The 26,085-nt window shown below is 37.5% G+C and overlaps 2 protein-coding genes across 11 annotated transcripts; one reads left to right on the top strand and one right to left on the bottom strand.

Moving 5' to 3' along the window:
- The first annotated feature begins 3,726 nt into the window (after positions 1 to 3,726).
- Positions 3,727 to 16,705, top strand: LOC122058447 (DNA-directed RNA polymerase I subunit rpa43). Of its 10 annotated transcripts, none has more exons than XM_042621130.1 (10): positions 3,727 to 4,040; positions 4,145 to 4,214; positions 8,433 to 8,487; positions 8,587 to 8,784; positions 10,245 to 10,374; positions 12,486 to 12,637; positions 14,564 to 14,673; positions 14,786 to 14,871; positions 15,336 to 15,440; positions 15,581 to 15,999. In XM_042621130.1, exons 5-10 carry the CDS (start codon positions 10,265 to 10,267, stop codon positions 15,702 to 15,704), a joined length of 687 nt encoding a protein of 228 aa, XP_042477064.1. In that variant the 5' UTR covers positions 3,727 to 4,040; positions 4,145 to 4,214; positions 8,433 to 8,487; positions 8,587 to 8,784; positions 10,245 to 10,264; the 3' UTR covers positions 15,705 to 15,999. The 10 variants fall into 10 exon arrangements, with proteins under 10 accessions (XP_042477064.1, XP_042477066.1, XP_042477068.1 ...); XM_042621132.1 differs by having other exon boundaries at positions 8,574 to 8,784; XM_042621134.1 differs by having other exon boundaries at positions 4,119 to 4,214.
- A 1,428-nt stretch (positions 16,706 to 18,133) lies between these two features.
- LOC122058367 (auxin response factor 4-like) lies at positions 18,134 to 24,243 on the bottom strand. Its single transcript, XM_042621026.1, is given in 13 exon segments — positions 18,134 to 18,876; positions 18,878 to 18,977; positions 19,065 to 19,255; positions 19,339 to 20,093; positions 20,191 to 20,353; positions 21,562 to 21,637; positions 21,731 to 21,850; positions 22,149 to 22,310; positions 22,390 to 22,480; positions 22,556 to 22,640; positions 22,729 to 22,914; positions 23,183 to 23,239; positions 23,380 to 24,243. Coding segments are annotated over 13 exon segments (2,679 nt in total). The 5' UTR covers positions 23,992 to 24,243; the 3' UTR covers positions 18,134 to 18,795.
- Between the last annotated feature and the right edge of the window lie 1,842 nt (positions 24,244 to 26,085).

Here is a 26,085-nt window from a genome sequence, read left to right as displayed (position 1 = left end):
AAGGTCAATTATTTCCCATATTGGTTGAAGGTCTCAAATACCTTCTCATTGTGCCCCGACATCTAACGAAGGCCAGTGATGACCATTGGAGAAGGATTTCTTCTTTCAGCCTATTGTCAAGTGGCATGGTACAACTTTGAAAAAGTCATAGCCAATTAAGACTACAAAACAGTGGTTGGTGTATTGTATGGATGCATATAGATTTAATTGAAATTGGATTTAAAAGTTGACATCTATCCATGTGGCACGATAAAGGTGGGGCCTAGAGGCCTCTCAGTGTTAGATCGCATAAATGAGTTCCCCCCCCCCTCCCCCCTCCCCCCCGCATTTTAATATGTATTGATTGATTATATAGTCAATGTAACGCACTATGTCTATCACAATTGTTTTACTTTTTCTTAATAAGGTGGAGGTGTCCACAAAACATGAATATATTTTAAATTTTTATATCATATTTCCCAAGCTTAATTATGGTTTACAAGTCAACATTGACGGGCCAATTTTCAAATTAAAGCATATATATATATATATATATTCTAATTTGACTTACTAGCGAAATCCTTTTCATTGGAATTGATATTTTTTATTTATTTTTTCTTTAATACCGAACAAGGTACTATATCAACTTATAATTTTTAAGAGAATATAATTTGTTTTATACAATTGAATTTTGATCTAACTAGTATGAATCATTAAAAAATATACGTATGATACATTGTAATTTTTCTGTTGGGTACGATGTTAATTTTCCCTCACGGCTCCTCTCCATATTAGGCAAGATTCAATCCCAAGTCTCCAGTTTCTATAGGGACTTAACCACCAAACTAAGGATGATTAATCAAGTACTATTTGAGTCTTTGGAAGCCATTTCTTTGTCTTATTTTTTAATAATATATCAAATTTTTGTCAAATCAAGCTCAATAAATGCTACCACTGGTCGGGGTGTTTTGCTCGGAAACAATAAAAATTACATTGGGGTTTTCTCTGGCTAGATATGAAGTAAGTGAAGTAAAATTACCAAATCCTTTATTTTTTTTTTTTATCACCTTACTTCCACCAAGCATCCCAATGGAAAGTTCGTGTTGCTTTAATTTATTCATTCATTTTTTATTTTATAATTATTATTCTTTTACTTTTTTTTTTTTTTTTTTTTTTTTTTTTTTACCGAATAAGGCCTTGATGTTAGGATTTAGGAAACCTTGAGGTCTTTAATTTTTTATTAATAAATTTGTTATGATATAAGTTATCTAATGCAGCACTGAATCTTCATCTAGAACTTTTCAAACCCCCCCCCCCAAAAATCTAGAAACATATTAACACATAACAGGCATCTTACTAAAGTAGGTCATATATTGATTATTCATATATAGACATATATTGCATGGTCCCTTGGTTCTGTTTTTTAACCCCATCTACTTAATGTAGTTCACCTAAATAAGGAGCTTATAGATGAACTCTAACCTCTTAGACCATCCCCATCTTATGTGTGCATCCATCATTGGTGTAAAAACCCTCATTTAGTATTCGAAATAACAGCCTTGCATTATTGTTTAATCTTGATGTAAATATTTAGGAAAACTGTAGAGTCCTTAATTTTTGTTTAAGAAGTTTGATGTTATAGAAGTTACATAATATAGCATCAAAGCTGCATCTAGAATCTTATTAACACATAACTAGCATCATACTATATCATGTCATATTTTCAATATCCATTTGTAGATCTATATTGCGTATGGATGCATTTTTCGCTTTATTAATGTGTTTGACCCAAATAAAGGAGCTTATAGATGAACCTAACACTCTTAGACCATCTCCATCTTATGTGTATATCCATACTTGGTATAAGAACCCTTATTTAGTATCAAAATAACAACATCGCATTCTTACAATTTTTTGTTTTTTGAGCTCTTGGTTCTTGCACAGCCCACCTAGGATGGACTTTATATTGGCACATTATATGCCACATGATAATTTGGATGTAGTTCAAATTTTGTAGATAGGTACTCTTAAGATCACTTGTTCATCAACTTTTAGCCTAAATGGAATTTGTCAAGCGAAAAAATCGAGCTATGGAAAATTTCAGGAGTTGAATGAGTTTAAAATGACCAATAGGTATACACGATGATGCATAGGAGATATTTGATTATAATCTCACAACTTCTATATCAAATGGTTATAATAGCCACATCATTTGTCCACATGGCAAAATGAGACACCCACACAAAAAACTCTCTCTACTTGGGCCACACAATAGCCTTTTTGCCTCTTTTGACAAATTTATTTATTCATGTTCAAATGATTTATGTAAAAGGGTTTAATGGTGAAAAGAATAAGCATATCTCAACAAGGTTGGTGTTTATAGCTGAGTTCAACTCCAAACACGAGGTGTTGCATTTGAAAAAGAATACGAAGTTTTACACCGCATGCAATGGAAACGCTATATATTTTGCAGTTGATCGCTTACAACACTCTTTAACTTTTACAATTAAGTCTCTATTTGAGATGGCCAGCATTAAGGATGTCAATTGGTTTCGGTTCAAGAGAAAACATGTGAAAATTGAAACCGAATTACAACAAATTGGAGCAACTTCCTAGAAACAAGAATCAAAGCGGCATCGATTGCATGGTTCAGTTTTAGTTCATGTTTTATTTGGTTTTAAGTAGGCTTGAATTAAGTTTGGGCCATTTTTTAGGTGTTTGGGCTTCTTCTTTTTTTATTTGCTGAAAATAATAAAAATTTCCTTGTTTATTAGGGTTATAATCCACCGGTTTTAATTTTTGTTTTCCTCCATACATTGATGTTGTCCTTCATGACTGCAAAAAGTCGTTGGTTAGATATCCAAGACCCCAAAGATAATGGTCTCCAACTCCGTCCTAGGCCTCCTTCTAGATCATACTTCCTAATGTTAGGTGGTAGCATGTTAAGCTCAGGTAAAATCGAAAGCATGTAGGTTCACAACTCTATTACTACTAAAATGTTTTTGTAGTATTTCATAGTGGGTCGTAACAATACCTCGTCCTTGACGTTTGTTCTTGAAGACTTTCGTCGATTTTTGGATACCTTGTCCCTTGCAAAATTAATCTTATTCCCTAATAAAATGAGCGATTATTATCTGTCGCGAGTGCGATGGTGCAATGAGTATCTGATGGTTGAGACGATATTGACATGTGCCCGAATGTTGTCTCAGCCATCGGATGCTCGTTGCATGGCTGCACCGATGGCAAATGATGTTTTCACGAATGAAACACCTCCAAAAACCCAAAACCCTCTTAAACGGGATTCAGATCCTCTACGATTCATGACAAGTGCGATTAAGTTGTAATTCCCCTTTAATCTATCGACACGTGTTCATGCTGATGTGAACGACCAAGATTAATAGAGAGAAGAAAGAGGTAATCTGGATCTGGATCTGGATCCTTTCCTAAACCCAACCCGATGCCCATCCATTTCAAAAAATTGGACTGCCCTAAAACCCAAACCGCGCTGAGGGAGAGATTTTCGTTATACGGCAGAGAAAGATAGCAGAGGTCGCCGCTGCTCTCCGGCGAGGTCTCTCTCTCTCTCGCTCTTTGGATTTAAAGCTTCCTTGCTGAACCTTCTCCCGCTCATCTCCAGGTTGTCGCTAGGGAGAGATTTTCGTTATACGGCGGAGAAAGATAGCAGAGGTCGCCGCTGCTCTCCGGCGAGGTCTCTCTCTCTCTCGCTCTTTGGATTTAAAGCTTCCTTCTGACTTACCGAACCTTCTCCTGCTGCTCTCCGGCGAGGTCTCACTCTCTCTGAATTTAAAACCCTGTCGTGATCCTTCATCGTTTGTCGTCTATTTCTTCAATTGTTTGTGGAGCTCTTTATTGAAATATAGCTCTTTATTAAGGGGGAATTGCAAGTAATTGCACTGAATTGTAGAGGATCTGGATCATCTTAAACGTCAACCCTCTCCCAAACCTCTCCAACCTTGGCCGTTTGTTTCTCCCGCAAACCTTGTCTTCTTCCCACTCTGGTATGGAAATCGATCGCAGGTGAAGGGCGACTCTACCCGCAGGTGACTGTTCGACTCTCTCACTCTCTCTTTCTCTCTGTGTTTTTTTTTTTTTTCAAAAGGAAATTTTTACTGATACAGACTCTTCCGCCTTCCTCCCTCGCAAGGAACCCTAACAAGGCTGAGACACTCGCAAGGAACCTCAACAAGGCTGAGACGCTACCTCCTCCATCGCAGGTCTCTCTCTCTCTTTGCCCTGTTTGTCACTCGTTATTGCTTTTCTATCTATTTCTTCTTCTTTTTGTTCGAAGCAGAACCACCAAAACCCCCGCGCGCTGCTCCCTCTCACTTTTCTGTCTTGCGAAATCCTAGGGGGGGGGAAATCGTGGTTAATTTCTGGGATAGTTTTGATGCATGTAAGAAATAAAACCCAGATAGCCAAAATCAAAGCAACCACTTCACCCCATCCATTTTGTCATGAAAAAAATATCACACCAAAGATTGGAACAATGGGAAAAGATGCTGTAGTAATGACATTGCTAAAGAGTAAAGACACCTCAAATATTAAACCCAGTGCGCAGTAAAAACTTGCCATGCCACAGCAGTCCAAACTAAGATCATTACGTAAGTTACCTTCCAATGTGTGCTCCATCTCTCCCGTTAGACTCCACCATTCCCCACTAGTCAAAAGGCTCACCAAGCAAACACATGTTGCAGCTATTGCTGGGTAGATTTGCATCTCCAATATGACAGAAATTGTTTTATTTTTTTTAGAACTTTCTCAAGTGAAAGTTGGGTAAGTGAAAGTAATAGGGAGAACAGGGCAAATGCACCTAAGGTGCATAAAAACCTGATGGCATATTATACCTTTGTAACTCCTGTTGTTCCATTGAACTCAGAATGGAGAGCATTGAGTGAGGCAGAGGTGATGAGGAGGGATACTGAATTAAGCAGAACAGGAGTGAACTTAAAGGAGTTGATGAAATAGGAGAATAGTGCATTAAAAGCCAATTGGGTTGCACAAGCAAGAGAATATGTAGAGACAGGGAGGTATAACAACCCATATGCTTACATCAAGTTATTACCAGCACTGAATATACAAAAGAAGATGAAAAGGAGTACAAGGGTGATGATAGTGGGTGACCTCTTGCTCGAAGTATTGGTATGGTTTGGGATAGAAGGTTTATAGTAGAAGTAGATTAGAAGTAGGAGGACAAATGGAAAGTCTCCAGTTACAAAATTGTTTGCATCCACTTACTATTTCCGCCTTTGTTAAAATAGAGTCGCCCTAGAAGAGTTGCAATGGATTGGCCTGTGAGAACAAAGAATATGTAGAGTGCCATTAAGAGCCACCACTTATAGCCACTTTTTGGTGGAGGAAGTGGGGGTTGGGTGATGACAGCTTCATTGTTGGCCTGGTTTGTTTCCTGCACTGCACTTTTGAATCATTAAGAAACAGAGAAAGGAAAGATTAGTACAAAGTGAATCCCTACATCCACAAGCATTTGTATTTGAGCATAAACAGATCACCTCTTATGCTTTATATGCATCTTAAGGCTTGTTTTCTACATGTTTTAATATATTTTTTTCTAATATAATATTCATGTTTCCTACGACTCCCCGCAGCCTTCACCTTCGATTGATAGAAAACATGAAATATCAGTTTATTCATCTTAAATTCTTACAGAATTTTTTGCAAATAAAATTCATAAATTGGATGCCTCATAATTTCATTATGATCAAACTACATAAAGTGACTTCTTATTGGTATAGAGTTGAAAAGAGGAACAGCCCATTTAGCTGGGATAATCCTGCAACATCATATAAAAGATAGAGCTTTCAAGAGTATGGTTTTCCATCCATAATGTGTTACTTTTTGTATGGAAAAACAGCCAAGACCCATTCTTGTCCAAATCTATGAAGTGGTTGCTTGTTAGTCTAATATGACAAAAAAATGATTCTTGCAGTACTACTGAAAGCATACGGAAGAGGGAAAGACATAAATAAACTTACCAATGACCTGGATTTGCAGTTTGTTAGAAGTCAATTCCTTAGCCAGAAAGGAATCATGGCTTGCTGTTCTGCGCAAGTCATGATTCTCTTTTCTAGGGGTATCTTGGTCTGGTCCTTATGGACTGTGGTAAGTTAGATCAGCAAGTTAGTGTTGTTTCCCTTTTTTTTTTTTGGGTTTCCTATTCCTAGTAGGTTACTTGTTATGTTTAGTCTATATAATATAATGAATGAACTAGAGCAGCCCCAATCTCATCAATTGGGACTTCCAAGTTCCTCCATCGTTTCTCTCTCTTCTCTCTACACAGTTCTTGAGCTCCTTCCATGGAGAAAAAGAAGAAGAGAATAAAACAATTACATACGTATTTAATCACAATGGTTTCTACCAATTAAGCAAGTGGAGGGCAAGCCCAGAAAACAAAGGAAGCTTAAATCTGTAGTTTTGCAATTGTACCAGCTAGAAGAAAGATAAGCGGGCATAGGCTGCTTTTGATGTTGGTCTGGCCAGTTGGCAGTTGGCTAGTTGGTTTCTCAAGTCTGTTTACTCCTTCACCTTGGATCAATCTCACGAGAAGAGTTCCCGACCTCTCATACCTCAGATGATGCATTTTTGATCACTTGTACAGAACAGAATATGAATCTTGCTCCTCCTAATGCATTTGTCTGTGTATTTGATGTAGTCTGGTTATGATTAGTCCTAGAATTGCGCAGCCCATTTAATAACAATTCCTACTCTCCTAGCCAGCAAAACTAGTGCGACTTAGTTATTTTTCAATCATTTTCAGTAGGAGCATGAGATCACCACAGGACCACCATAGGCACCAAGAACACACAAAAAAAAGCCATGTGCGCTCTCTCCTAACATATTCTTGTGCACCCTCTCACAAACCATCCCAAAAGCCTAAACACTATTTCATATATATATAATATAAATTTTTTGGGTGAATAGTAAATGCATTAAAAGAATAGTAAATGTAGATTGGAAATTTCAACAGTTTTTCTTCGCAAGAGATCGTGTCCCGTTTCCAATCTTGATACTATCTAGGGGTATGTACATATTGGAATGTTCAAATAGTTTATAATCCTATTCCTAATGCTTTTTTTTTTCCTTAAGTTTCCCCCCCAATATTGGCGGTTTACTTTGAAAATCCTACTTAGATCACTCGTGGCTAGCATAGTTGTTTTATATTACGAGGGAAAATGAACTTATTAGAGAAAGGATGGCAGTTTTACAATTATTAGTGAAGTATTGCGTTAATTTAATTTTATAGAACTTGAAGTACTTGTATTAATGTGCATTCTAAGCGCACTTGCATTTATTCTAATTCAGAAATACTTATTTTCTCAGCGTTACCGAACACATTTCTTTCCTTCAGAATTACTCCAACTGAACAGAAATAAAAAAAAAAAAAAATAAAAAAAAATATATATATATATATATTTATGACTCAGAAATACATTTTTTGCAATAGAAACGTTACCAAACAGACCCAAAATTGCTTAACCAGATAATCCCTAGTGTCTGTTTGTTTGCATGGATTTTGGTGGGGTGTGAATAATAGGACGAGAGGGTTGTACTATTTTCCCATGAACAAGGTGAAGTGTATGTGTTTTGTTATGTGGGGTGGGATTCTTGTCTGGCACCCTCTGCGATTGAGGGTTTCTTGTGTGGCGATTGTCTTTCCCACCCGCTTGTCTCCAAAGTCCCACCATTTTGGGTAGGATTTTGCTGGGAAGCAAGGGGAAAGCGTTGCATCTCAAATGGCGAGAGGCAAGCAGGGTCAACTCTCTCCATGATGTCATTGAAAACTATTTCTCTGGTTTTCTCTTTCGTGTTGGTGGGCTGGATGAGCTTGATGGCGCTGTTCTCCCTCGGGCCTGTTTCAGAGGGCTGATTCTGTCCATTTCTCTTTTTTTTTTACATCCTATAGGAACTGTCCAAGGGGACTTTACTCACACACACAAGAGGGGAGGGGGGGATGATAGGAAAGGGGAGGGGGGATGCATGTGACAGGAGTTGATCCCTAGACTATAAACCTGGCGCTTGCTCTACAAGCAGAGGCTGCAACCAGTGCATTATGCACTGGATTCACATTCTGTCCATTTCTCTTGAAGATTATTTTCTTCATTGAAGACCTGGCCATGTTCTGGTCGGATACAGATGATGGGATGTATGAATTTGATGCCTCAATGGTATCCAAATATGCAGCCTTGAAGCATCACTTCGGTGGAGTGGATGAAACCTAGAAGCTTTGCTCTGAATTTCAATTAAGGTCATCAGTTCTAAAGAGGTGTGGTAACTCTGGTCATGACAGGGAGGCTTCATCCTAGGCTAGATTCCAATACTTGGGTATGTGGCACTAGAACTTGGTGGCACTGCTCTCCATAGTTGTCAAGGCATCGAGGCATTTTTATAAGGGCTAAGCGATGGACACTGTTTCGCAGGTGAGGAAAGCAGTCGCCTTAGGTGGTAAGGCGTGGGAAGCGGTCGCCTTAGGTGGTAAGGCGTCGGAAAGGCATACGCCTTGGGTACTTTTTCCCCACTGAAATAATTTGTTTGTATATTCTAATTGTAGTGTTTTAAAGTGGTGTGGTGCAGGATTTAAAGTGATGTGAGATGCATGGGATCACTCCTTAAAAAAAAAAAGTGGGAAATATAACGTGAGAGCCCTATTCGGCTATTCCATCTCTCTCTCTCGGTTATGTGTTCCAGTCCAGCCTCCAAGTCCGAAGAAATTTGCGCTGGATTCAATGACGTGTAACGATTGAGAAGTTGGACTTGGCATTCGGCTTTCAGGTATGCTCCATTGATTTTTTTTTACTCTCCTTCCTACAACTTCTTCTTTCTCGTTTCTTCCCTTCTTTCTCGTTTCTGACTCTCTTCTTCCTCCTCTGCTTCGTCTTCTTCTTCTGATTCTTCGTCTGCACTGGCAGCCCTGCTGCTAGTGCTTTTTTATTTTTATTTTTTTTTCTTTTCCCCTCTGCTGTTCTGCGTCTGCTTCTTATTGGCCTGTGCTTCGGTTCTTCCTATGCTTCTTCTTCTTCTTCTCTGCTTCTCCTGCGCTGGCAGCACTGCTGCTAGTGCTTCTCCTTTTTTTCCCCCCCCTGCTGCTGTAGGTAGACTGTATTGCATGATTAATTGATTGCATCTGGCTCTGCTGTTGTAGACTGCTAGATTGTTAGTGCAATAATGTGGCTGCTTTAATTTTTTTTTTTTCTTTGACTGCTGGCTGCTTTAATTTTTTTTGGCCGCTGGCTGCTTTAATTTTATTTTTTTATTTTTTTACCATGATGCTGTAGAGAGATTGACAGAATCCGCTGATTAGTGATGAATCCCTTTTTTTTTTTTTCTTGCTCCTTGCTGCTGGCTGCTGCTGTACGATTTATTTTCCCCTGCTACTGCTGCTTCTCATGTTAGTGCATTAGTTACTTAGTTTCTCTGGCCACAGTCAGGAGATGCAGTTACAATTGCAAGTTAGAACTTAGAAAATTGCAACTGTTAAAAGTTAAAACTTAGAAAACCATAGAGTGCATTAGTTATATCAATATGACTTTCATGTTGAATGTTGATTCTTGTCTCTTGATGTTGCTTAAAGTGTGGATTTTTTTCCCATGATGTTACTTAAAGTAGTGCTTCTTGTATTTTGATATAGCTTAAAGTGTTGATTTTTTACAAGCAATTTAAAATTAATTATATCATTGTTATACAGTTATAATAGATATTATAGATATATTAGTATATTAAAAAAAAATATTAGCGCCTTTTTTGGCGCCTTATTCGCCTTAAGGCGGGTGCCTTCTCGCCTAAGCGTTTAGACAGCCCTCCAATGCCTTGGTTTGCCTTGGCGCCGTGACAACTATACTTCTGCCTACCCCCATCCAACGGTTGAAGGCACAACCGTGTACGTACACAGACATGCATGTAAACTGGGTCCTGTTTCTATTTAAGTTCCTTCTTCATATGAGTTTTGTCCTTTTGACAAGAAAAATCTTACGACAAAATTTGGAGTTTGAATCTGCTACTTCTTGAGCTTACATGAGGCTAATTTGAATCTGCCTTGATTGGTAAAAAATCTTTTGCCAAACTTTGGAGTTTTAATGTGCCTCAATTGGTAAAATCACAGGATTCAATTTTCTTTTTCTTTTTTAACCAATTGTCTGGGGTTTCGTGTCATTGTGCCAGCTGGCATGAGGCTAATCACTTATAGGGTGTTCTTACTATTCTTTAGATGACAGCTCTTGTTCTTACATGAACAGGTGATTTTACTTGCAGTCTAATGGATGGATTGAAAGTTTCTGATGCAAATTTGGTTGTTTATATACATCCGTCGAAGGCAAACAGGGTTCCTCAAGCACTTCGTGGTGAACTAAGTTCACTGCTTTTTAAGTACGTTATCTCTCTCTTGCTTCCCACACCTCTTGATGTTACCTTGTTCTTTTTTTTTTCGGTTACCTTTAAAATTGATGTATCTCTATTGCTTCCCACATCTCTTGATATCACCTCATCCTTGTTCTTTTAAAAAAAAAAAATCGCTGATTGATTTCATGAATTCTCTTGCATTGCAATTAATCATCTCCAACCACTTCAATGCTCTTAATAATAGTTTTTATTCGCTTTTTCCCCCTTAGTGGGTGGTTATATTTTTTTAAGGAGATTATGGATTGTGTGTGTGGTTCACAACTCAAATTAAACACCGGGGTTGGGGTTTGGGAAGTGGTCTGTGTTATGTTTGTCAATTGTGGTATTAATTTGATTGATTGGTTTCTGTGGCAGAAACAACTCCATATTTGTATTATTTATATTGATATATTGAAATGATTTTTTCTTATTAAACTTATACTTTCAAAGTTTATTTAGTCGAGTGAGCAATAGTATGCTCGATCACTTGTGAGTTAACTTTGAGAGTTTCCTAAGTGTCCTGGCCACTTTTTTTTTGGCACCTTGTTTGTGTCGCCTTAGTTTTTGATCCCTTGACCACCTTGGTTCACCTAGGCACCATGACAACCATGGTGTTATATATAATGGTCTCCATTGCAACATGTTTATCTCCTCTTTTTGCCCTCTTTCATGCTTTTCCCTTCCAATTATATAAATTGCCATGCCATGACCGTTGCTAAAATGTCATACAGAGACACAGACATAATCTACATTTCTAAGACCCCCTTTTACTTACCTAATTGAGTTAAACTTTTGGGGCTTGAGACACTCCATCTGATTACATCCGTCTTAAAAGGCAACTTGATCCTATTTAGATGTTGTGATAAGATTTCTGACTTATCTAAACAGTTTTGATTGACCTTATTAATCCTAAAGTTTAACTAAATTAAACAAGTAATCATACCACATGACTGTCCTTTTTAGATAATTAATTACGGATAAATTGGATTGTTTTAAAATCAAATCCAAGTTAAACTTGTTCTACCATGGGCAATAGTTCCACTCATAAAAGCACACCAAAACAAAGCCTTTTAATAGCTCATAGTCTAGCTAAGATTTGTCTCAGGGCATGCTTTTGCATCAACCCCCGTTAGATCCTCGACATCCTTTCGTTCTTATATGTATAACCCATGTTCTGAAACCGTAATTTGTCTGCCATTCTCAGTACTTTAAGATTCAAAACCCTCTTCAATCAGTCACACATCAAGTAGGAGTGACAACATGGTGGGTTTTGCATAACTCACTTGGACCAATTTGGTTTCCTCCAAATCCGGTGCTTCCCAAACTTTTCTGTGTGTGAAAAATTAAAATCAATAATTGCTATGATTGTCAAACACAAAACCTATGTCCCCCGCTCTCATTTTCCTTGTGTTGTTCATCGAGGCTGAGTGGGGTCATGTAGAACTTCAGCTGACCAATCAAAAGCAGATGTAGACAGAAGGAGAATTCTGAGGAATAAGAGTTCCTAATTTTATCTCTTAACTCGAAACATTTAAAAAATCTATCAATTTCTCCCGCCCTTCGCCTTTCTTGAAAAAAAAGAAAGAAAAGAAAACTAGAAGAGTCTCACAGGACAAAAGGCATTATTTGTGTAAACTCCTATTAGATTGGAGTTTACAGTCTTGCCCTAAGCTAAAATTTCATGGATCAAACCTGTCTCTGCCCTGTACCTGCCAAAGCCTACACCATGCCTGCCCCAACGAGGGCTGGCAGGATGGATTATCCGCTTAAATCTTCCTCAATGCCCCCTAATCTCCAATTTCCATTCCTTCATTCAAGAATCCACTACTTCCACGTGTGAGCAATAAATGCTCAATGATTTTCAATTGTTTACATATTTCTGCAGATCTATGAATGAATTGTTCTGCCTCTTGAAAGTTGTACTGTTGGGTTTTGGATTCAAACTTTTTTTATTTCTCCAAATTGTGATATGAATTGAAAGCTCTGGATTTGTTGGTGGACTCCATTGGCTAATTTCACTCATAAGTTCTGTTGCTATTATTTTATGCTAAGTTCTATATTGGGATTCACTGACCAGGTATGCTGGTTTTCTTCAACAGATTTAATGAAGCATTTGATGGAGTTGTTTTGGTTTATGATATATTAGCTCAAAGTGAAAGTGCAAAGGTTCTTCCTGGACTTTCCCCTTATTTTGGAGTCAAAGTAAAGGCGAAACTCTTACTTTTTTCTCCGAAGCCAGACATGCTGTTAGGTACATGTGACATGACCCTTCATAAGTTATGGATATGGTATTATTGTTCTTTTTTATTATTCATCTATCATTTTATTCATATGGTATTCTTTTCTCCATTTCAGAAATTTTGATTTGTAGTTGTTGTTGCATACCAGAAGCTTTGATATTTTAAATCTGAGCTGTTAGCTTGTAAAAGGTGTCATCTACTTTTGAAGGTTTTTTTTTGTACTATATAGGGTCATCAATATAGTTAGATCTAATTGATTTTTAGAAATATAAGGAGGGGAAAACTCAAAGTGTGGTCTTCTATCCTCCCCCCCCCCCAAAAAAAAAAAAAAACCCAATGTATTGTCACTATCTCTGAGATAGATCTCTGACGCAGTATTTATTTAAATTTTCAAGATATGACATGTTCTTTGACTTTAAGGAACACAAGTTATTTTAAACAATAATTATTGTCTAAGATGGGTAGGTAACAGCTTGCATCCAAGGAGATTTAAATGAGTCCAGCAAGGATGTATGTATGAAATGAGGGTTTTTAAAATCCTATCTTGATATAAAGGGTTGTTTAGGTTTGATGACCAGAAAGGAACCAATATAAAAAGGATGTACCCAGTGCACGAAGCTCCCACCACTGCGGGGTCAGGAGAGGGTCATAATGTCGCAGCCTAACCCTTGTCTCGTGGAGAGCTGTTACCTGACTCGAACCTGCAGCCACTAGGTTTCAATGGAATAACCTTACCGTTGCGCCGAGGTTTGCAAGGAAGGAGAGATTGAAGGCATTTGTCCCTCAGAATTTAGAGTTTGGTTGCTCAAGTGGAAATATGCTTCTTGAGTGCAATGTGGTTGATGGTTATTGATCAAAATAATCTTATATTGTACATGATGAGGAAGAAGCAGAATGTTGCCATTCAGCTTATTATTATTTTGCCATAGGTGAATGCTGTTGAGGTGAGGATATTTAGATGTGAGACTACAACGTTCTGAAGACAAGTAGAAAGAGGAGTTCATCGGAAGGAATTTTGAAAGGGTCTAATGTTTGAGAAATAAATCATGTAGAATAGGAAGTCTGCTACCAAAATTGTTTTTAAGTTGATAGAAATCATCTGTTACTGGCTCTATATAATCGGCCAAGGGCAATTTAGTTCAAAACTAGCATGGTCAATTAAGTTCAAGAATAGGACCCACATATCTTGATACCGGATTTTTGGCATAGTGTGGTTTTGTACAGGTTAACCTTAGGTTTCTGCTTCGGACCAAAATTAGATTTGTTTATCGGAAAATAGTAAATGCTTTTCTTTTTTCTCTACTCCTGAAATCATTGTTGGGAAATGAAGCCATGCCATTTTAAAGTGTTTTTCCACAGCTTCCAGATGAATTTTTCTGAACCCTAGTCTGCTGAGTTGTTGGATACCAGGTGTAGGTTTGATAAGAAGTCATTTTGTTTAGCCTAAGCATGTAGTTTGAGCACTTAACTGATAAACTTTCACAGATTGGAAGTAGATGTTGCTTCTGGTCAGCAGTCACTCATTGCATGAAGTTAATGGTTCTTTAGCCAATTGGAAATCCTAGACAAATAAAGTTCTCCTTATTTTCTGTAGTTAACCTGGTCTTCAGGTTTCTCTCTTGTTATTCTTAAATTCTACAAACAATTTCTGTTTAATAATGCATGATTGCATTCTATGCTTCAAAATTAAAGATTTTTACTGTCTTCTATTTATCTGTATTTAATATTCTGCTTGTTACATTTTTTAATCACAGTATGTGTGATTGGTAAGATTTTCTGTTAAATTAAAAGACAAATTTTTTTTTTTAAAGAAAAATAGTTATTTCCTTTTTTCCTTTTAAATGTTTTCTCATTTTGAAGTAAAAAAATGGTTATTTAATTAATGATCTACTTGCATTTTAACATTGCTGATTATTGCCAATTTTCCAATACTCCAGAAGGGAAGGTCATGAAGCTGAGGAAAGAATCTATTCATGTCATTGTACTTGGTTTTTCATATGCAACTATTGCAGAGGAAGATATTCGTGGAGAGTTTAGATATAAAATTGTGAGACTGTCCTAATCACTACGTCAATAGTTAAAGTTCCAATGATATTATGTCCTATTTTTCATGTTACCATTTCAATGGACAACTATGGCTAATTTTCATTTTGTTTTAGAAACATGGTGAGGAAGTATTTGCAAGCAGTCTTCACAAGCGACATGTGATTAAGGTCGGAAGCATGATACGCTTCTTAATCAAGAGGTGACGTTTTCTTTTTTTTATATTATATTTCAAAAGTACAGATGTTTTGTATCTATTACCATTAAGTATTATCCTTCCTCCCTTTGATAAATTTGAGTTTGTTAGTGTAAAAAGTTACCCTGATTGAATGGATTGGATCTGCTCTTGCTAAAGGTCACTTGGTGGAACTGGTATTTAAGAGAATTTTGAGATGACTTTGGTTTTGCGAACCGGTTTGTGAATATCAAAATTCTTGAGAAATGAATGTCAATTTAATGATATGTTCCTTGGAACACTGAGTGCTGTGGCTGATGGTCTTAGTTATGTCAACCCATGCCTTGAGGGTTTCTTTTTTTTGGGGGGGGGTGTGGGGAGGGGGGTGGTGGATGGTGGTTTAAGTTATAATGTTCTTATCTTCTAATGCTGTTAAGAAGGATTACCATAACTTTTCTGTGTTTGATAGATATGCATTTCTGCTTGTGTAGCTTTGACGAGGAGATTCTTCACATTTCCGGGTCTCTGATTCCTGCTAATACTGGAAGTGTTGGTTGGTTAGATAAACATATGAATGAAAGTTCAGAAATGGACAGGTTTTAAAAATTCTCATTTTCCTACAAGTGTAATTTTTATTTTCGTTTGGAGTAGGAGTTTGATTCTCAAAGCTGTGAAATTCAAATTTACCATGCTTTAGTCTTGTGAGGGTTTATACATTAGATGTATGTGTATGCAGGAGTAACAAGAAAAAGAGAGAAAGGGAGAGTGGAAGAGAAATGGAGGCTCATGGTAGTCGAGTAATTAATGAGGATTATCCACCCAAGAAGTCAAAGAGGCAGAAATTAGTTGAAGAGTTTTGAGAACAGAGAATTCTGGAGCTGTTGAGGCACTTTCTCTTACCGGGCAACTTTTTTTTGGTGGAGATGGTGCATAATGCCTCATTTTGTTTTGCCACTGTAAAACTTATTTTTAGAATACCTAGAATTGATTATTTTAATGAATCTAACCTGGTTCTAGGGTTTATAGTTAATATCTGTTATTTAATCACTGATTTTTCCAAGGATCTTTGTGTGTGTTGTCAGTAGTAAGAATGTAGGAGTGGAACTGATAGAAAGAAATAATTTGGTTAAATATTTTTTACAAGGAGATTCTTCACATTTCTGTGTCTTTGATAGAAGTTTGTGTTGGTTTGATAAGCATATGAGAGGAAGTTCGTTCTTTTTTTTTTTTTTTTTTTTTCGGGGGTGTTGGGTGTTGGGGGTTGGGGGGGAGGGGGCACACTAGGCCAGATAAGGACCCATGGCCACAAGGGGCGGGCAAAGAGGTCATTAGGTCGCACTGATTACTAACTATTGACCTACTTCTTGTCTGAGAGATCAGAAATGGACAGGTTTTAAAAACTCTCAATTTCATGTAAGTGTGATTTTTATATTTATTTTGAGCTTGATTCTCAAAGCGATGGAATTCATATTTAGTTATTTACAATGCTTTAATATGTGAGTTTTTTTCTCAAAAGTTATTGTCAGGGGACTCAGGATTGATGAACAATGCTTAACCTTTTGCTTTGGTTAACAGCTCAAGGGGACAGAAACAACCAAGCGCAAGATAGTCATCATCTATCAACACCCCAGCCTGAAGGCGGATTGTAAGATGGAGATGCCTTAGCTGGACCATCCAATGGTCAAAAGAGGTCAAGGAGGTTGTAAATTCCCCCAAGAGACTAGGGATTTTTTCCTTTCCTTTTTTGAGGTCTATGAGAACACATAATGTAGTTCTAAAATAAACTCTTCTCCTTTGAAGTACCTCAGCAACCACCCTGTAAAAACTAAGACTAGATTCACTGTCCATTTGGTTAAACCGATCTTTCATGTTTTGCTTGTTTGTTTTTCATTTTTATTTAAGGAAGAAAAAAAAAAAAAATATATATATATATATATATATATAAACTGTCAAGAAAGCTAAATTAAAGCTCTAATTATCATTGGAATATGGGTCTAGCAGTAATGTACATAACATAATAAGATAAAGGGCAAGAGAATGCTACGTATACACTAGCGTGCGAGAGCATCTTCTGCACTCTACAAGAGTACAAGGTGGGGGTAGCACATTTTTTCTGTGCCTGCAATGCTTGGGCATTACATGCGCCAACAGGGTAGTGTTCTTTCTCCCATAATATACAAGGGTTTGTTGTCAAATTTCATGGCCTGTGTGTCAATGTGAGGCCAATGGAAGTGTTTGCATGAGCATCCAAGGGGTATGGTCATTTCCCTGCCCATGTGAGAGGCCATAGGGGGGAGGGGCCACTGTAGGGCAGCTTTCTTTATCCTTTAAAAAGAGAATACTTTTTTTTTCTAATAGTGTCGTGCTTGCGCCAACACCTATCAGTGAGAGCACATGATCGATGCCCAGGAGGGGTGCGGTGGTTATTTTGTAACCTCCTCTGTCTAAATGCGTGGGCATGCTCTCAGACAGAAAACTCATACCTAAAAATCAAAGAAACATGCTTTTGGCTGAAATAGTGCTACACACTTAAATGGAAGTTAGAGAATACAATCTCATGTTCAAGTGCCACCAGCAACATGGAAAAGTATCACAAGGTATTAGTGAAGATTGCGTGGGAATTGATTGAGGCCCTATTTGCATCATGGAGTTGCTCACTGCTCAGATCCCATTTTGAGGGGTTTCTGGAACTCTGATAACTCTATATTAATTCCACTCTGCTTTGTATGATTCTTTTGCGCGATCTTGTTCGTCTCATAATTTTTATTGAGTATATGGCTCTTGGAATGTAAATATCCGACAGAAATTATAAACTACTAGCTATAGATTTATTTGATTCTGATTTTTTACCAATTTACCAAAAAAATAAAAAATAAATAAGGAGCCTCTGTGTTTCCAAAATAGATTTTCAGACTCTTTCTATAGATTTTGATTGAACCTAACCATTGGAGAGAAAACTCCCTCTCCCTAAGAAAAGAAAAAGAAACTAAAAAGAAAAGAAAAATAAGAGAGTTTTTTAAGCAAATGGCATATAAGAGTGCACCAATGATGTGCAACAAAAAGGCATGGTAAATTAGAAGGCAGCAAAATCATTTGATTCATTTCATGTGATGAAGAGAAAGACGGACACGTATGGTGCTAGTGTACTCTGCCCAGCATCTCGGAAAACCTTTGCCCTAAAAATAGTTACTAAATATTAAAGCCAGATGGGAAATTAAATGCCTTGGTGCAAGCTGAACAAACTCTGGCTCCTATATCTGAAAAAGAAATACACATGTCATATACAAGGTTTACAACCCAAACATGAGGCAATAATGATTAAACTAGGTCATGCAATAACAAGTCTAGACATTCGGTGGTTAAGGGTTGTCTGAAAAGTCCCATTCTTGAGGCCAGGCCTATCCCGAAAAGAGATTTAACACCCAATTACTAGGGGATGTGTACCAAGTCCATAGCACCATAGCCAAAGGCCAAAAGAAATATGAGGACTGAAAACAGTTGACCTTTTTCCCCTTTTTCTTTTCAGATAATGTCATTCTGACCTTTCTCATCTCCTCTAGCTATAGTTCTAATAGTCTCTCTACCTTGTTATGAGGAGGCCCATCCAATTCTGGCAAGGGCATTTAACTGGACTTATGAGGACTTCAAACCAGGACCTCTTGTGGAATCTGCCCAGCTGCAGCGGACCAACTCACCTACCAATTTGAAGTATCCTCCTGTTCAAGTGAGCAGATATTTGTTGCTCATAATTGGGGAAAAAAAAAAAAAAGGTTTCAATGAGAACAAATTGAACATAGCATAAAACAATCAGCTTTGGACTAAAGAGTATTTCTAATTTTTTTTTCTTTCTTTTTCAAACCTTTTTTTTGGGGTGGGGTGAATACTTTATAATTAGTTCAAGTCTAGGTATAGAAAACATCCTACCAAACATAATTCCCAATATACCACTTTTCATGTCCTAATAACCACTGGAGAATTTCGCTGTTCCATAGAAGATGATCTTGAAACATCCATTATTGCAGGAGCTTCTTCTTACACAACTTTGAGTGTCATTGCTAACCATGCCAACCACTATCTTCTGTACTTCTTCATGTGTATATATATGGATCTTTGATACAATATTACAAAAGTTGCTGCCAAAATGCAAGAGAAAAAACTCAAACAAGCTCAAAGAAACTACAGACAGAAAAACTCAACAAGGCAATGGTAGATATCCTTACTGCCAAGGATCATCTCCAATAACTATCATATCATTTTCACTGTCTGTATAAAGAAGTCGCCAACCTTTCTTACGATTGCGTAGAAGGTCCTCCATGCCAAATAGCTGCTCTAATTCTCTCAGCAGCTCATCATAGCTATTCAGTTTTGAGAGATCAATAGCCCTTTCAACTAAGTTTCCTTGCGTGTGAACCTTCACTCAACTTATTTTGGGTCAGACAGAAAAATAACTTACGAAAGCAATTAGTATCTGCCTGGGCCGCTGTAACAGCTTACCTTCGTACAGCTCCTCCTACTGGAGCTCTGTGGGTTGGGAATAGGATTTTCTCCGGCCAAGGAAAACCCAAACAATTTACAGCCAGTGTTAGTCTCATCACAAGTATCACACTTCTGGTTTTTGGGATCTGTGTCATAAGGAGCCTGAGCAGGTGCACTGTCAGGTGGCATCTGCTCTTTCAATGGATTATGTGAACTTGGATTGCCTTGTTCATCTCTTGTACACTGAGGTAACCTTCTTTGGACAGAAGGCAAGTTGATCTGGAAACTCCCTCTCTGGAAACTAGCCATATATGGGTGCATCACAGGGAAATGACTCGACCTATGCATGTCATTTGATGGCATTTGCATGCTTTGGGCATTTGAAGAAAATGAGTAGATCATTGGGTTGGCCCCCTGATACATATTGGACATGTTGCAACCACGACCAAACTTTTCCCAAGCATTAGGGTTGACCTCAGCTCTTCCATGCAAGAACGGCTGTGGGCATATTTCTTGACCTTGCAAGACCTTCTGGAATCTATCGGACTCCTCAAAGCCTGTGTAAGTGCTGGATTGTGTTCTCACAAAATCACTACTAATGGCCTGTTCTAACCCGGTTGACATTTGGCTTGCTGGATTATTCATTTCAAAGTCCACTGGATGGTCGACCTTTTCACCACTATAAAATGGTGATATGAAACTAACATTTTCTTGACCTTGCAAGACCTGAGAGGATCTTACGGATTCATCATCCAAGAAGACAGTCCCTCCTTCTGCAATGCGAAATAGAGTTCAAACCTACTCCAAATCAGAAAGAATTATAGATATAATAAGCATTCAATTGTTACATTCTCTAAGGGAAGATAGTACCAGTCACTGGGGTGTTGGGTGAGGTTGACTGCAGACTGATCCGGGATTTCTTCAACCTTGGGGCAGATGGAACACTCAAGGCTGATAGAGATATGGAGGGTTCAATCTCCCACGGAGAAACTCTTTCTTGATGTCCTCTGGCAATATTTTCATCCCATCTGACCTGTTTGCATTTAGTCACATAGAAGTTAAATTAAATATGCCACAAAGGACTTCAGCATATCTGTAAGTTTCTGATTAAAAGATATGGTCAAGGAACAACTTCAAATCATTCACATTTACAGCATTCATGATGTGTTTCAACTATTAAACATCTACACATGATTCACAATCAGGAAGATATGAGTTGATATTTTCTTTTCCATGGTAGTCAGAAAGAACTGAACGCATGTTGACTGACCATTAGTAGATAGGGATTTTATAGAGCCCTCATAAGTAGGTGGTTTGTTGAAGATAGCTTCACGCGAGGTTTGAATCATTAGAAAATCAACATTGTAAAGTATATCAATCATTAGTACTGAGCAGGACCATATTTCATCTTTCATTCTCTCAAGTACAAAGAAGAAATTAGAGTATAATTTCAATTATTTTAGAATGGGATTCATCTCTGACCCTCTTTGTTATTGCAAGAGGCTCAGGTACTCAAGTGCAACAAATAGTTCCAACAGCAACAATAGTAAATCATCAACCTTCTCACACTGTAACTGCTAATATGACAATTAATGACTTTTTAACGGTAAGGAGAATAAAATAGAACACATAAATGGATCTAAATAATATTCTTACATTCAGATTGAACTATTGATAGACTCAATTATCTGAAGCATACATGTATCAAGTTAGTCTGAAATGTTTGGACATAGTTATCAATTAAACGATTGTTTTTTTTTCTCCCCTCTCCCCTTTACAGGAAGAAAAGAGGGAAATAGAACTTCTATTTCATCAAAACCGCTTCAAGTAAACATCGACGATAAGACAAGCAAGTGTATACAATTCATTTCATATGTGGCTATGCCACTGTCAACTACTTCATACCAGATTGAATGGAAAGAACTTGAAAGCAATGAGAATGATGATATTAATTATGTTAACACAGTGGATCATTGTTAGACAGCACTGTCCTAAACACTGAGAGAGACATCTAGCAAATGTGACACCAAGAACCAACACCCCTATCGAACAGCTGCACCAGAATTGTATTAATGTAACACCAAAACATATTCCTGTTAGTAGGGGCATATCTAACAGTTATCATCTTTGATATCTTTCATAAATGTAGTACAAGTGAAATGCTTGAGAAAGCTGTTATTTGCAGTATATTTTAGTACAAAATAAATTTAACAACACAATGGAAAGTTTCAAGGCATGTACCATCAAACATCTCCATTTTGAATCAGGCCATCTATAGGGATCAACATCACTTATACCAGTCACTACACCACTGCATCTGCACCCAAAAAGAAACATTTATATGATGAATATAATGATTATGGACAGAAAAAATGTGGTTGACCATGGCAGGTATTCATACTATACATACCTTCTCTCCGCTGTATCTTCCATCTCGAATCTCATTTTGAACCTTGTTCCAATAGACACTGGATTGCTGGTGCTTTTCATATATTTTTGATGAGGAATGACAAATTCTGCAGGACTTCCCCTGCATTTTAGCATGTCAGTGTGGATGAATTTTGTGTCAATAAATGAAGAATGATGCCCAAGAGAGAACTCTTAAAAACAACTTTACGTATTTTTCATTAAAAGCACTATAACCATATGGAATGACAACAAATTTTTGGATCTTTTTGTCCATTCCTTTCTTGTATCTTATTTAGTTAACCAGAGATTAAGCATTTGAGACTATATGTCAAGCAACTATAAGATCTAAAATTCTTATAAACTTGCACAGATGTGTGTGACTGGACATGATCTGATTAGATGACAGTTTTTAACAATACCTTGGGCTGTAGAATACGTGAAACATGGTCTTGGTCGATATTGCATTAGCAACAGGGGAAAGAACATTGAGGTGCATATTATGGTTGCCAGGAATTGAATTAGGACAACCATTTCTAGGACCAGCTCTTCGTATTCCCAACCTCAGTTCACCATTTTCACCCCTACAAAACTTTGATCTAAGCAGACAACTTCATATATTAAATGAAAGCAAACGTTGAAGACAAACTAAGTCACACATACCTCAAAAAGAGCACCGCATCCCCTGAAACAAGGTTCTTTTGGCTTACAAACATACTCCACCCAGTGGTGAGTAGATGCCGCCGTGGCTGACCTGAAAAGTGGACAAAAAATCCCATGAGTTCTCTCTTTAAGCATAGTGAAATTACATTAATCTTAACAAACACACCTCTGTAAATATGTCGAAATCTCCATTCAATTCCGTGAAGGTCCTTGGCAATGAGCTCCTGGGAAGGTCTTTCCTGTTTATAATCCTGCAGTACAAGAATTGTCTAGTCTAATGTGAAACATAGAAGAGAAGCTTAACTTTACCAAAAATTAGAGAAAAGAGACAAAGCTCACCAAAGGTGGAAAGCAGTCCTCTGCAGCTCTACGTGGGACAGAGAACCCCCCATGAGTGCTAGTATCAGAAGCTGTTAAAGTTTTACAGAACATGTGAGGGGTTGATTTGCACAACATATGTCCATTCCCATCATCAACCCCCACCTCCTCTTCATGGCACTGCTCCTCTAAATTCCTCTCCGCCAACTAAACAAAACCCACTATATAGAAGTTAAGAAAAAAAAAAAGAAAAAAAGGAAAAAAGATGCGGAATCTAGCTATTACATGGAACCCAAAATTAAATTAAACAGATTCATCAAAGCCAAGTCATGAATGATACAGAATATGATATTTAAGGAAACAATTCCATTCAATTTATCATGTTTCTTTCACAAAAGCACACTATATAAAGATAGCCCATGGCTCAAAAAACATGTACACAAAGGAAAACTCGGATAGCATTTCGATGGCATACCCCTGGTTGAGGAAACAATGTCACCTGTGTATAAACCTCATCATTCTCCTTGTTGGCCTACAAACAAGTAAGGAAAAGAAAATAAAATCAAATGAGAGAGAGAGAGAGAGAGAGTGTGTTGGATGCATTGAATTCAATCTGAAAAAAAAAACTCAGTACTCTTTTTTCTTTTTTTTGCTGAGAAACATAGTACTCACAAGGAGTTGGACATTGACAACCCTGCAGAATATCTGTGGCTGAAGACCAAAGGTGGGTATTTCCAAGCATGGGAAAGGTGCGGAAGAAGCAGCCTGCTCCAAGTGACCTTGGGGGAAATAGACCACCACACTTCCCTTCTTGGGCAGGGAGGTAAGAGGACCAGCACAAGCATGCCATAGCTCCAAATAAATTGAAGAAGTAACAGAAGAAGCAGAGGAAGTAGAAGAACAAGAAGAAGAAGATGAAGAAGACAGAGAACAAATGCCACCACCGGCTTTGTCATAATCTCCAAGGCATTCACTCTTCTCCCCCTCTTTCAATACCTGGTTCAGGTCAATTTCCATGAACACCCGCGTAAGCAATCGAGAGGGGAAAGGGAAAAGAATAAAACAGAGAGAGAAAATGATTCCAAGAAGGGAAAACGAAAAGCAAAAAAAACTAGAGAGAGATGGGAAGTAAAGGAAAAATGGTACAAGGAACTTAAGTGGAACACAGGAAGCTAAAGCAGGAGAGACCGGTGGGGAAAGAAATGATATGATAGCAAGAAATTCATGTTTAGTAGAAAAGTTACCCACTACCCAGAAAGCTAAAACATGAGAAAAAGGAAACATAGAAAGAGTATCAAATGATAACAAGGAATTCAAACAGTGATTCTTCCCTTATTTGAAGTAGTGGGAAGAGGGAGGAACAGATGCAGGAGGACATTGACAATTTCTATAGAAGCAAAGAAACAGAATGCAAAAGGCCAATGCTTGGTGGTGGGTTTTGGAAGCAAAATAACGTACCATTCTTGCTATCCGCTAGAGAGAGAGAGAGAGAGAGAGAGAGAGAGAGGGACAGCTTGAGACAGAACAGGATTACAGAACTGACCCTTCACATCCTTTGCTTTGTCTTTTGCTCTTTTTCTCTCCTTTCCTCTTTGGCTTTTCATTTTCCTTTTGTTTTTCTTTCATTGTGGCCCGTGGGAGACTAGGAATTGGGATCGCCAACCTCTATCCCGGACAGGAAAGTGATTGCAGTATCTCGCTGTTTGGTCGCGTGGCTCTGCACCACCGTGAATGGAATGGAAAAATAGAATTCACATTCTCTATGATCAGTGCTGATGGACAGGGAGCATTAGACCGCCGAGAATATCTGAACATGTGTCTCAAAGAATTTCCAATCACTTGATACTCATTGCACTAATGCAGCTGCAGATTTTAGTTAGAAAAAATAACAGTGCCCACGAACAATGTCACCAAAGAAACCAAGTAGGCATGCCGCTATGCCGGTATGTTTGGCCATTGAATCCAATTTTATATTTTAACCCAAAATAATAATAATAATAATAATAATAATAATAATAATAATAATAATAATAATGATAATGATAATAATAATAATAATAATAATCAATTCTATATTAAAGAAAAAGAGAGAATGAATTTGTGTTTTGTGTAATTATATCACGTCCCACAGAAAAGGACCTGGGTGATCTGATCAAGTGGCTTAAGTGATCGCACTCATAAGGTGCATCCAAGCAGTTTCGCACATAAGGAGATGGTAGCAAGGTAATAATGTGAGAGAGAGAGAGAGAGAGAGAGAGAGAGAGAGAGAGAGAGAGAGAGAGAGAGACTTTTCTCCCCTAAAAAATATTCAGTAAAAAGGTTAAGGAAAAAGATTGCTTTGATGCCCGTGTGCAAATTCCTATGTATGCTACATTCCACTCATTGACCCCATATTTTCTCTGCCCGATGATTTGATTTTCCACCCCTCATTAGTGGGAAACTACTTCAGTGTGATCCTTACAAAAAAGTTAATATAATGTAAAGGAGAAAAAAATGTTGTCAGCTTGTGAAGCATATGCACCTCCTTATAATTATTTCTCTCATCTCTCTTATGAAATGACATATCAATCCCTAATTGTGTGAGAGAGAAAGAGGCACAAGGAAATACTAGCATAAACTACATAGCCAAGATAGGAAAACTCAATCCCGTAAATAAGTAAAGGGGAAGTAATTAATTGTCTGGGGAGTGTAGTCTATGCAAGTGTTCCTTGTGTCTATCTCATCCTCCTCAATGTAAGGGGCAATAATGTCCTCCACATGGAGAGGAGAGAGATAGACACATGAAAGCGTTAACATAGGCCATGCTCTTTGACAAGTTCTTTTTTTCTAAAATTAAAAGGAAAAAGAAAGCTGCCTAATCATGTGGACACATAAGCAAGTAAAATTACCTCCCAACCTTCGTAGAATAAAAAATCCTAGGTAACTTTACAAGGGACGAACTAAACAAGATAAGTAAATGCACACAGAATCAACTAAACAAGGTAGTAGTTATTAGAAGTTAACACTTTATTCCCCCCCTCCTCTATTCTTCCCAAAAAAAAAAAAAAAAATTGTTGAATGTAATATATGGATAGGTATACCGTATACCACATGATTTCACATTTTGTACTTTAAATTATCAAAAGTAACCAAAGAATTTATATTTCTGTTCTAAAAGTTATTTTTGTAGACCTATCTTTAGAAATTGAAGAAAAATAAAAATAAAATGAGAAAAGTGAGGAATGTTTTTGGAAATATCAATAGGTTCTATTAACACCTTTTTTTTTATTCCGATGAAAATATAATCTCAACATTTTATATGTGTAAAAATCGGGTATTTTTATTTTTATTTTTAAAATTTTTGATTTTGAATGATATAGAGTAAGTAATTTTCAAATT

The sequence above is a fragment of the Macadamia integrifolia genome, chromosome 12, assembly GCF_013358625.1.
Source record: "Macadamia integrifolia cultivar HAES 741 chromosome 12, SCU_Mint_v3, whole genome shotgun sequence".
In the NCBI taxonomy this organism is placed as follows: Eukaryota; Viridiplantae; Streptophyta; class Magnoliopsida; order Proteales; family Proteaceae; genus Macadamia; species Macadamia integrifolia.
This window is presented reverse-complemented; position numbering and strand designations above follow the sequence as displayed.

What these genes read in the sequence shown, in the direction of transcription:
- LOC122058447 (XM_042621131.1), top strand. Translation starts at nt 10,265, where the DNA reads ATGGATGGATTGAAAGTTTCTGATGCAAATTTGGTTGTTTATATACAT. An exon ending in CTAAGTTCACTGCTTTTTAA is followed by an intron (nt 10,375 to 12,485) that starts GTACGTTATCTC and finishes TTTCTTCAACAG; the next exon opens with ATTTAATGAAGCATTTGATG. An exon ending in GAAAGTTCAGAAATGGACAG is followed by an intron (nt 15,441 to 15,580) that starts GTTTTAAAAATT and finishes ATGTGTATGCAG; the next exon opens with GAGTAACAAGAAAAAGAGAG.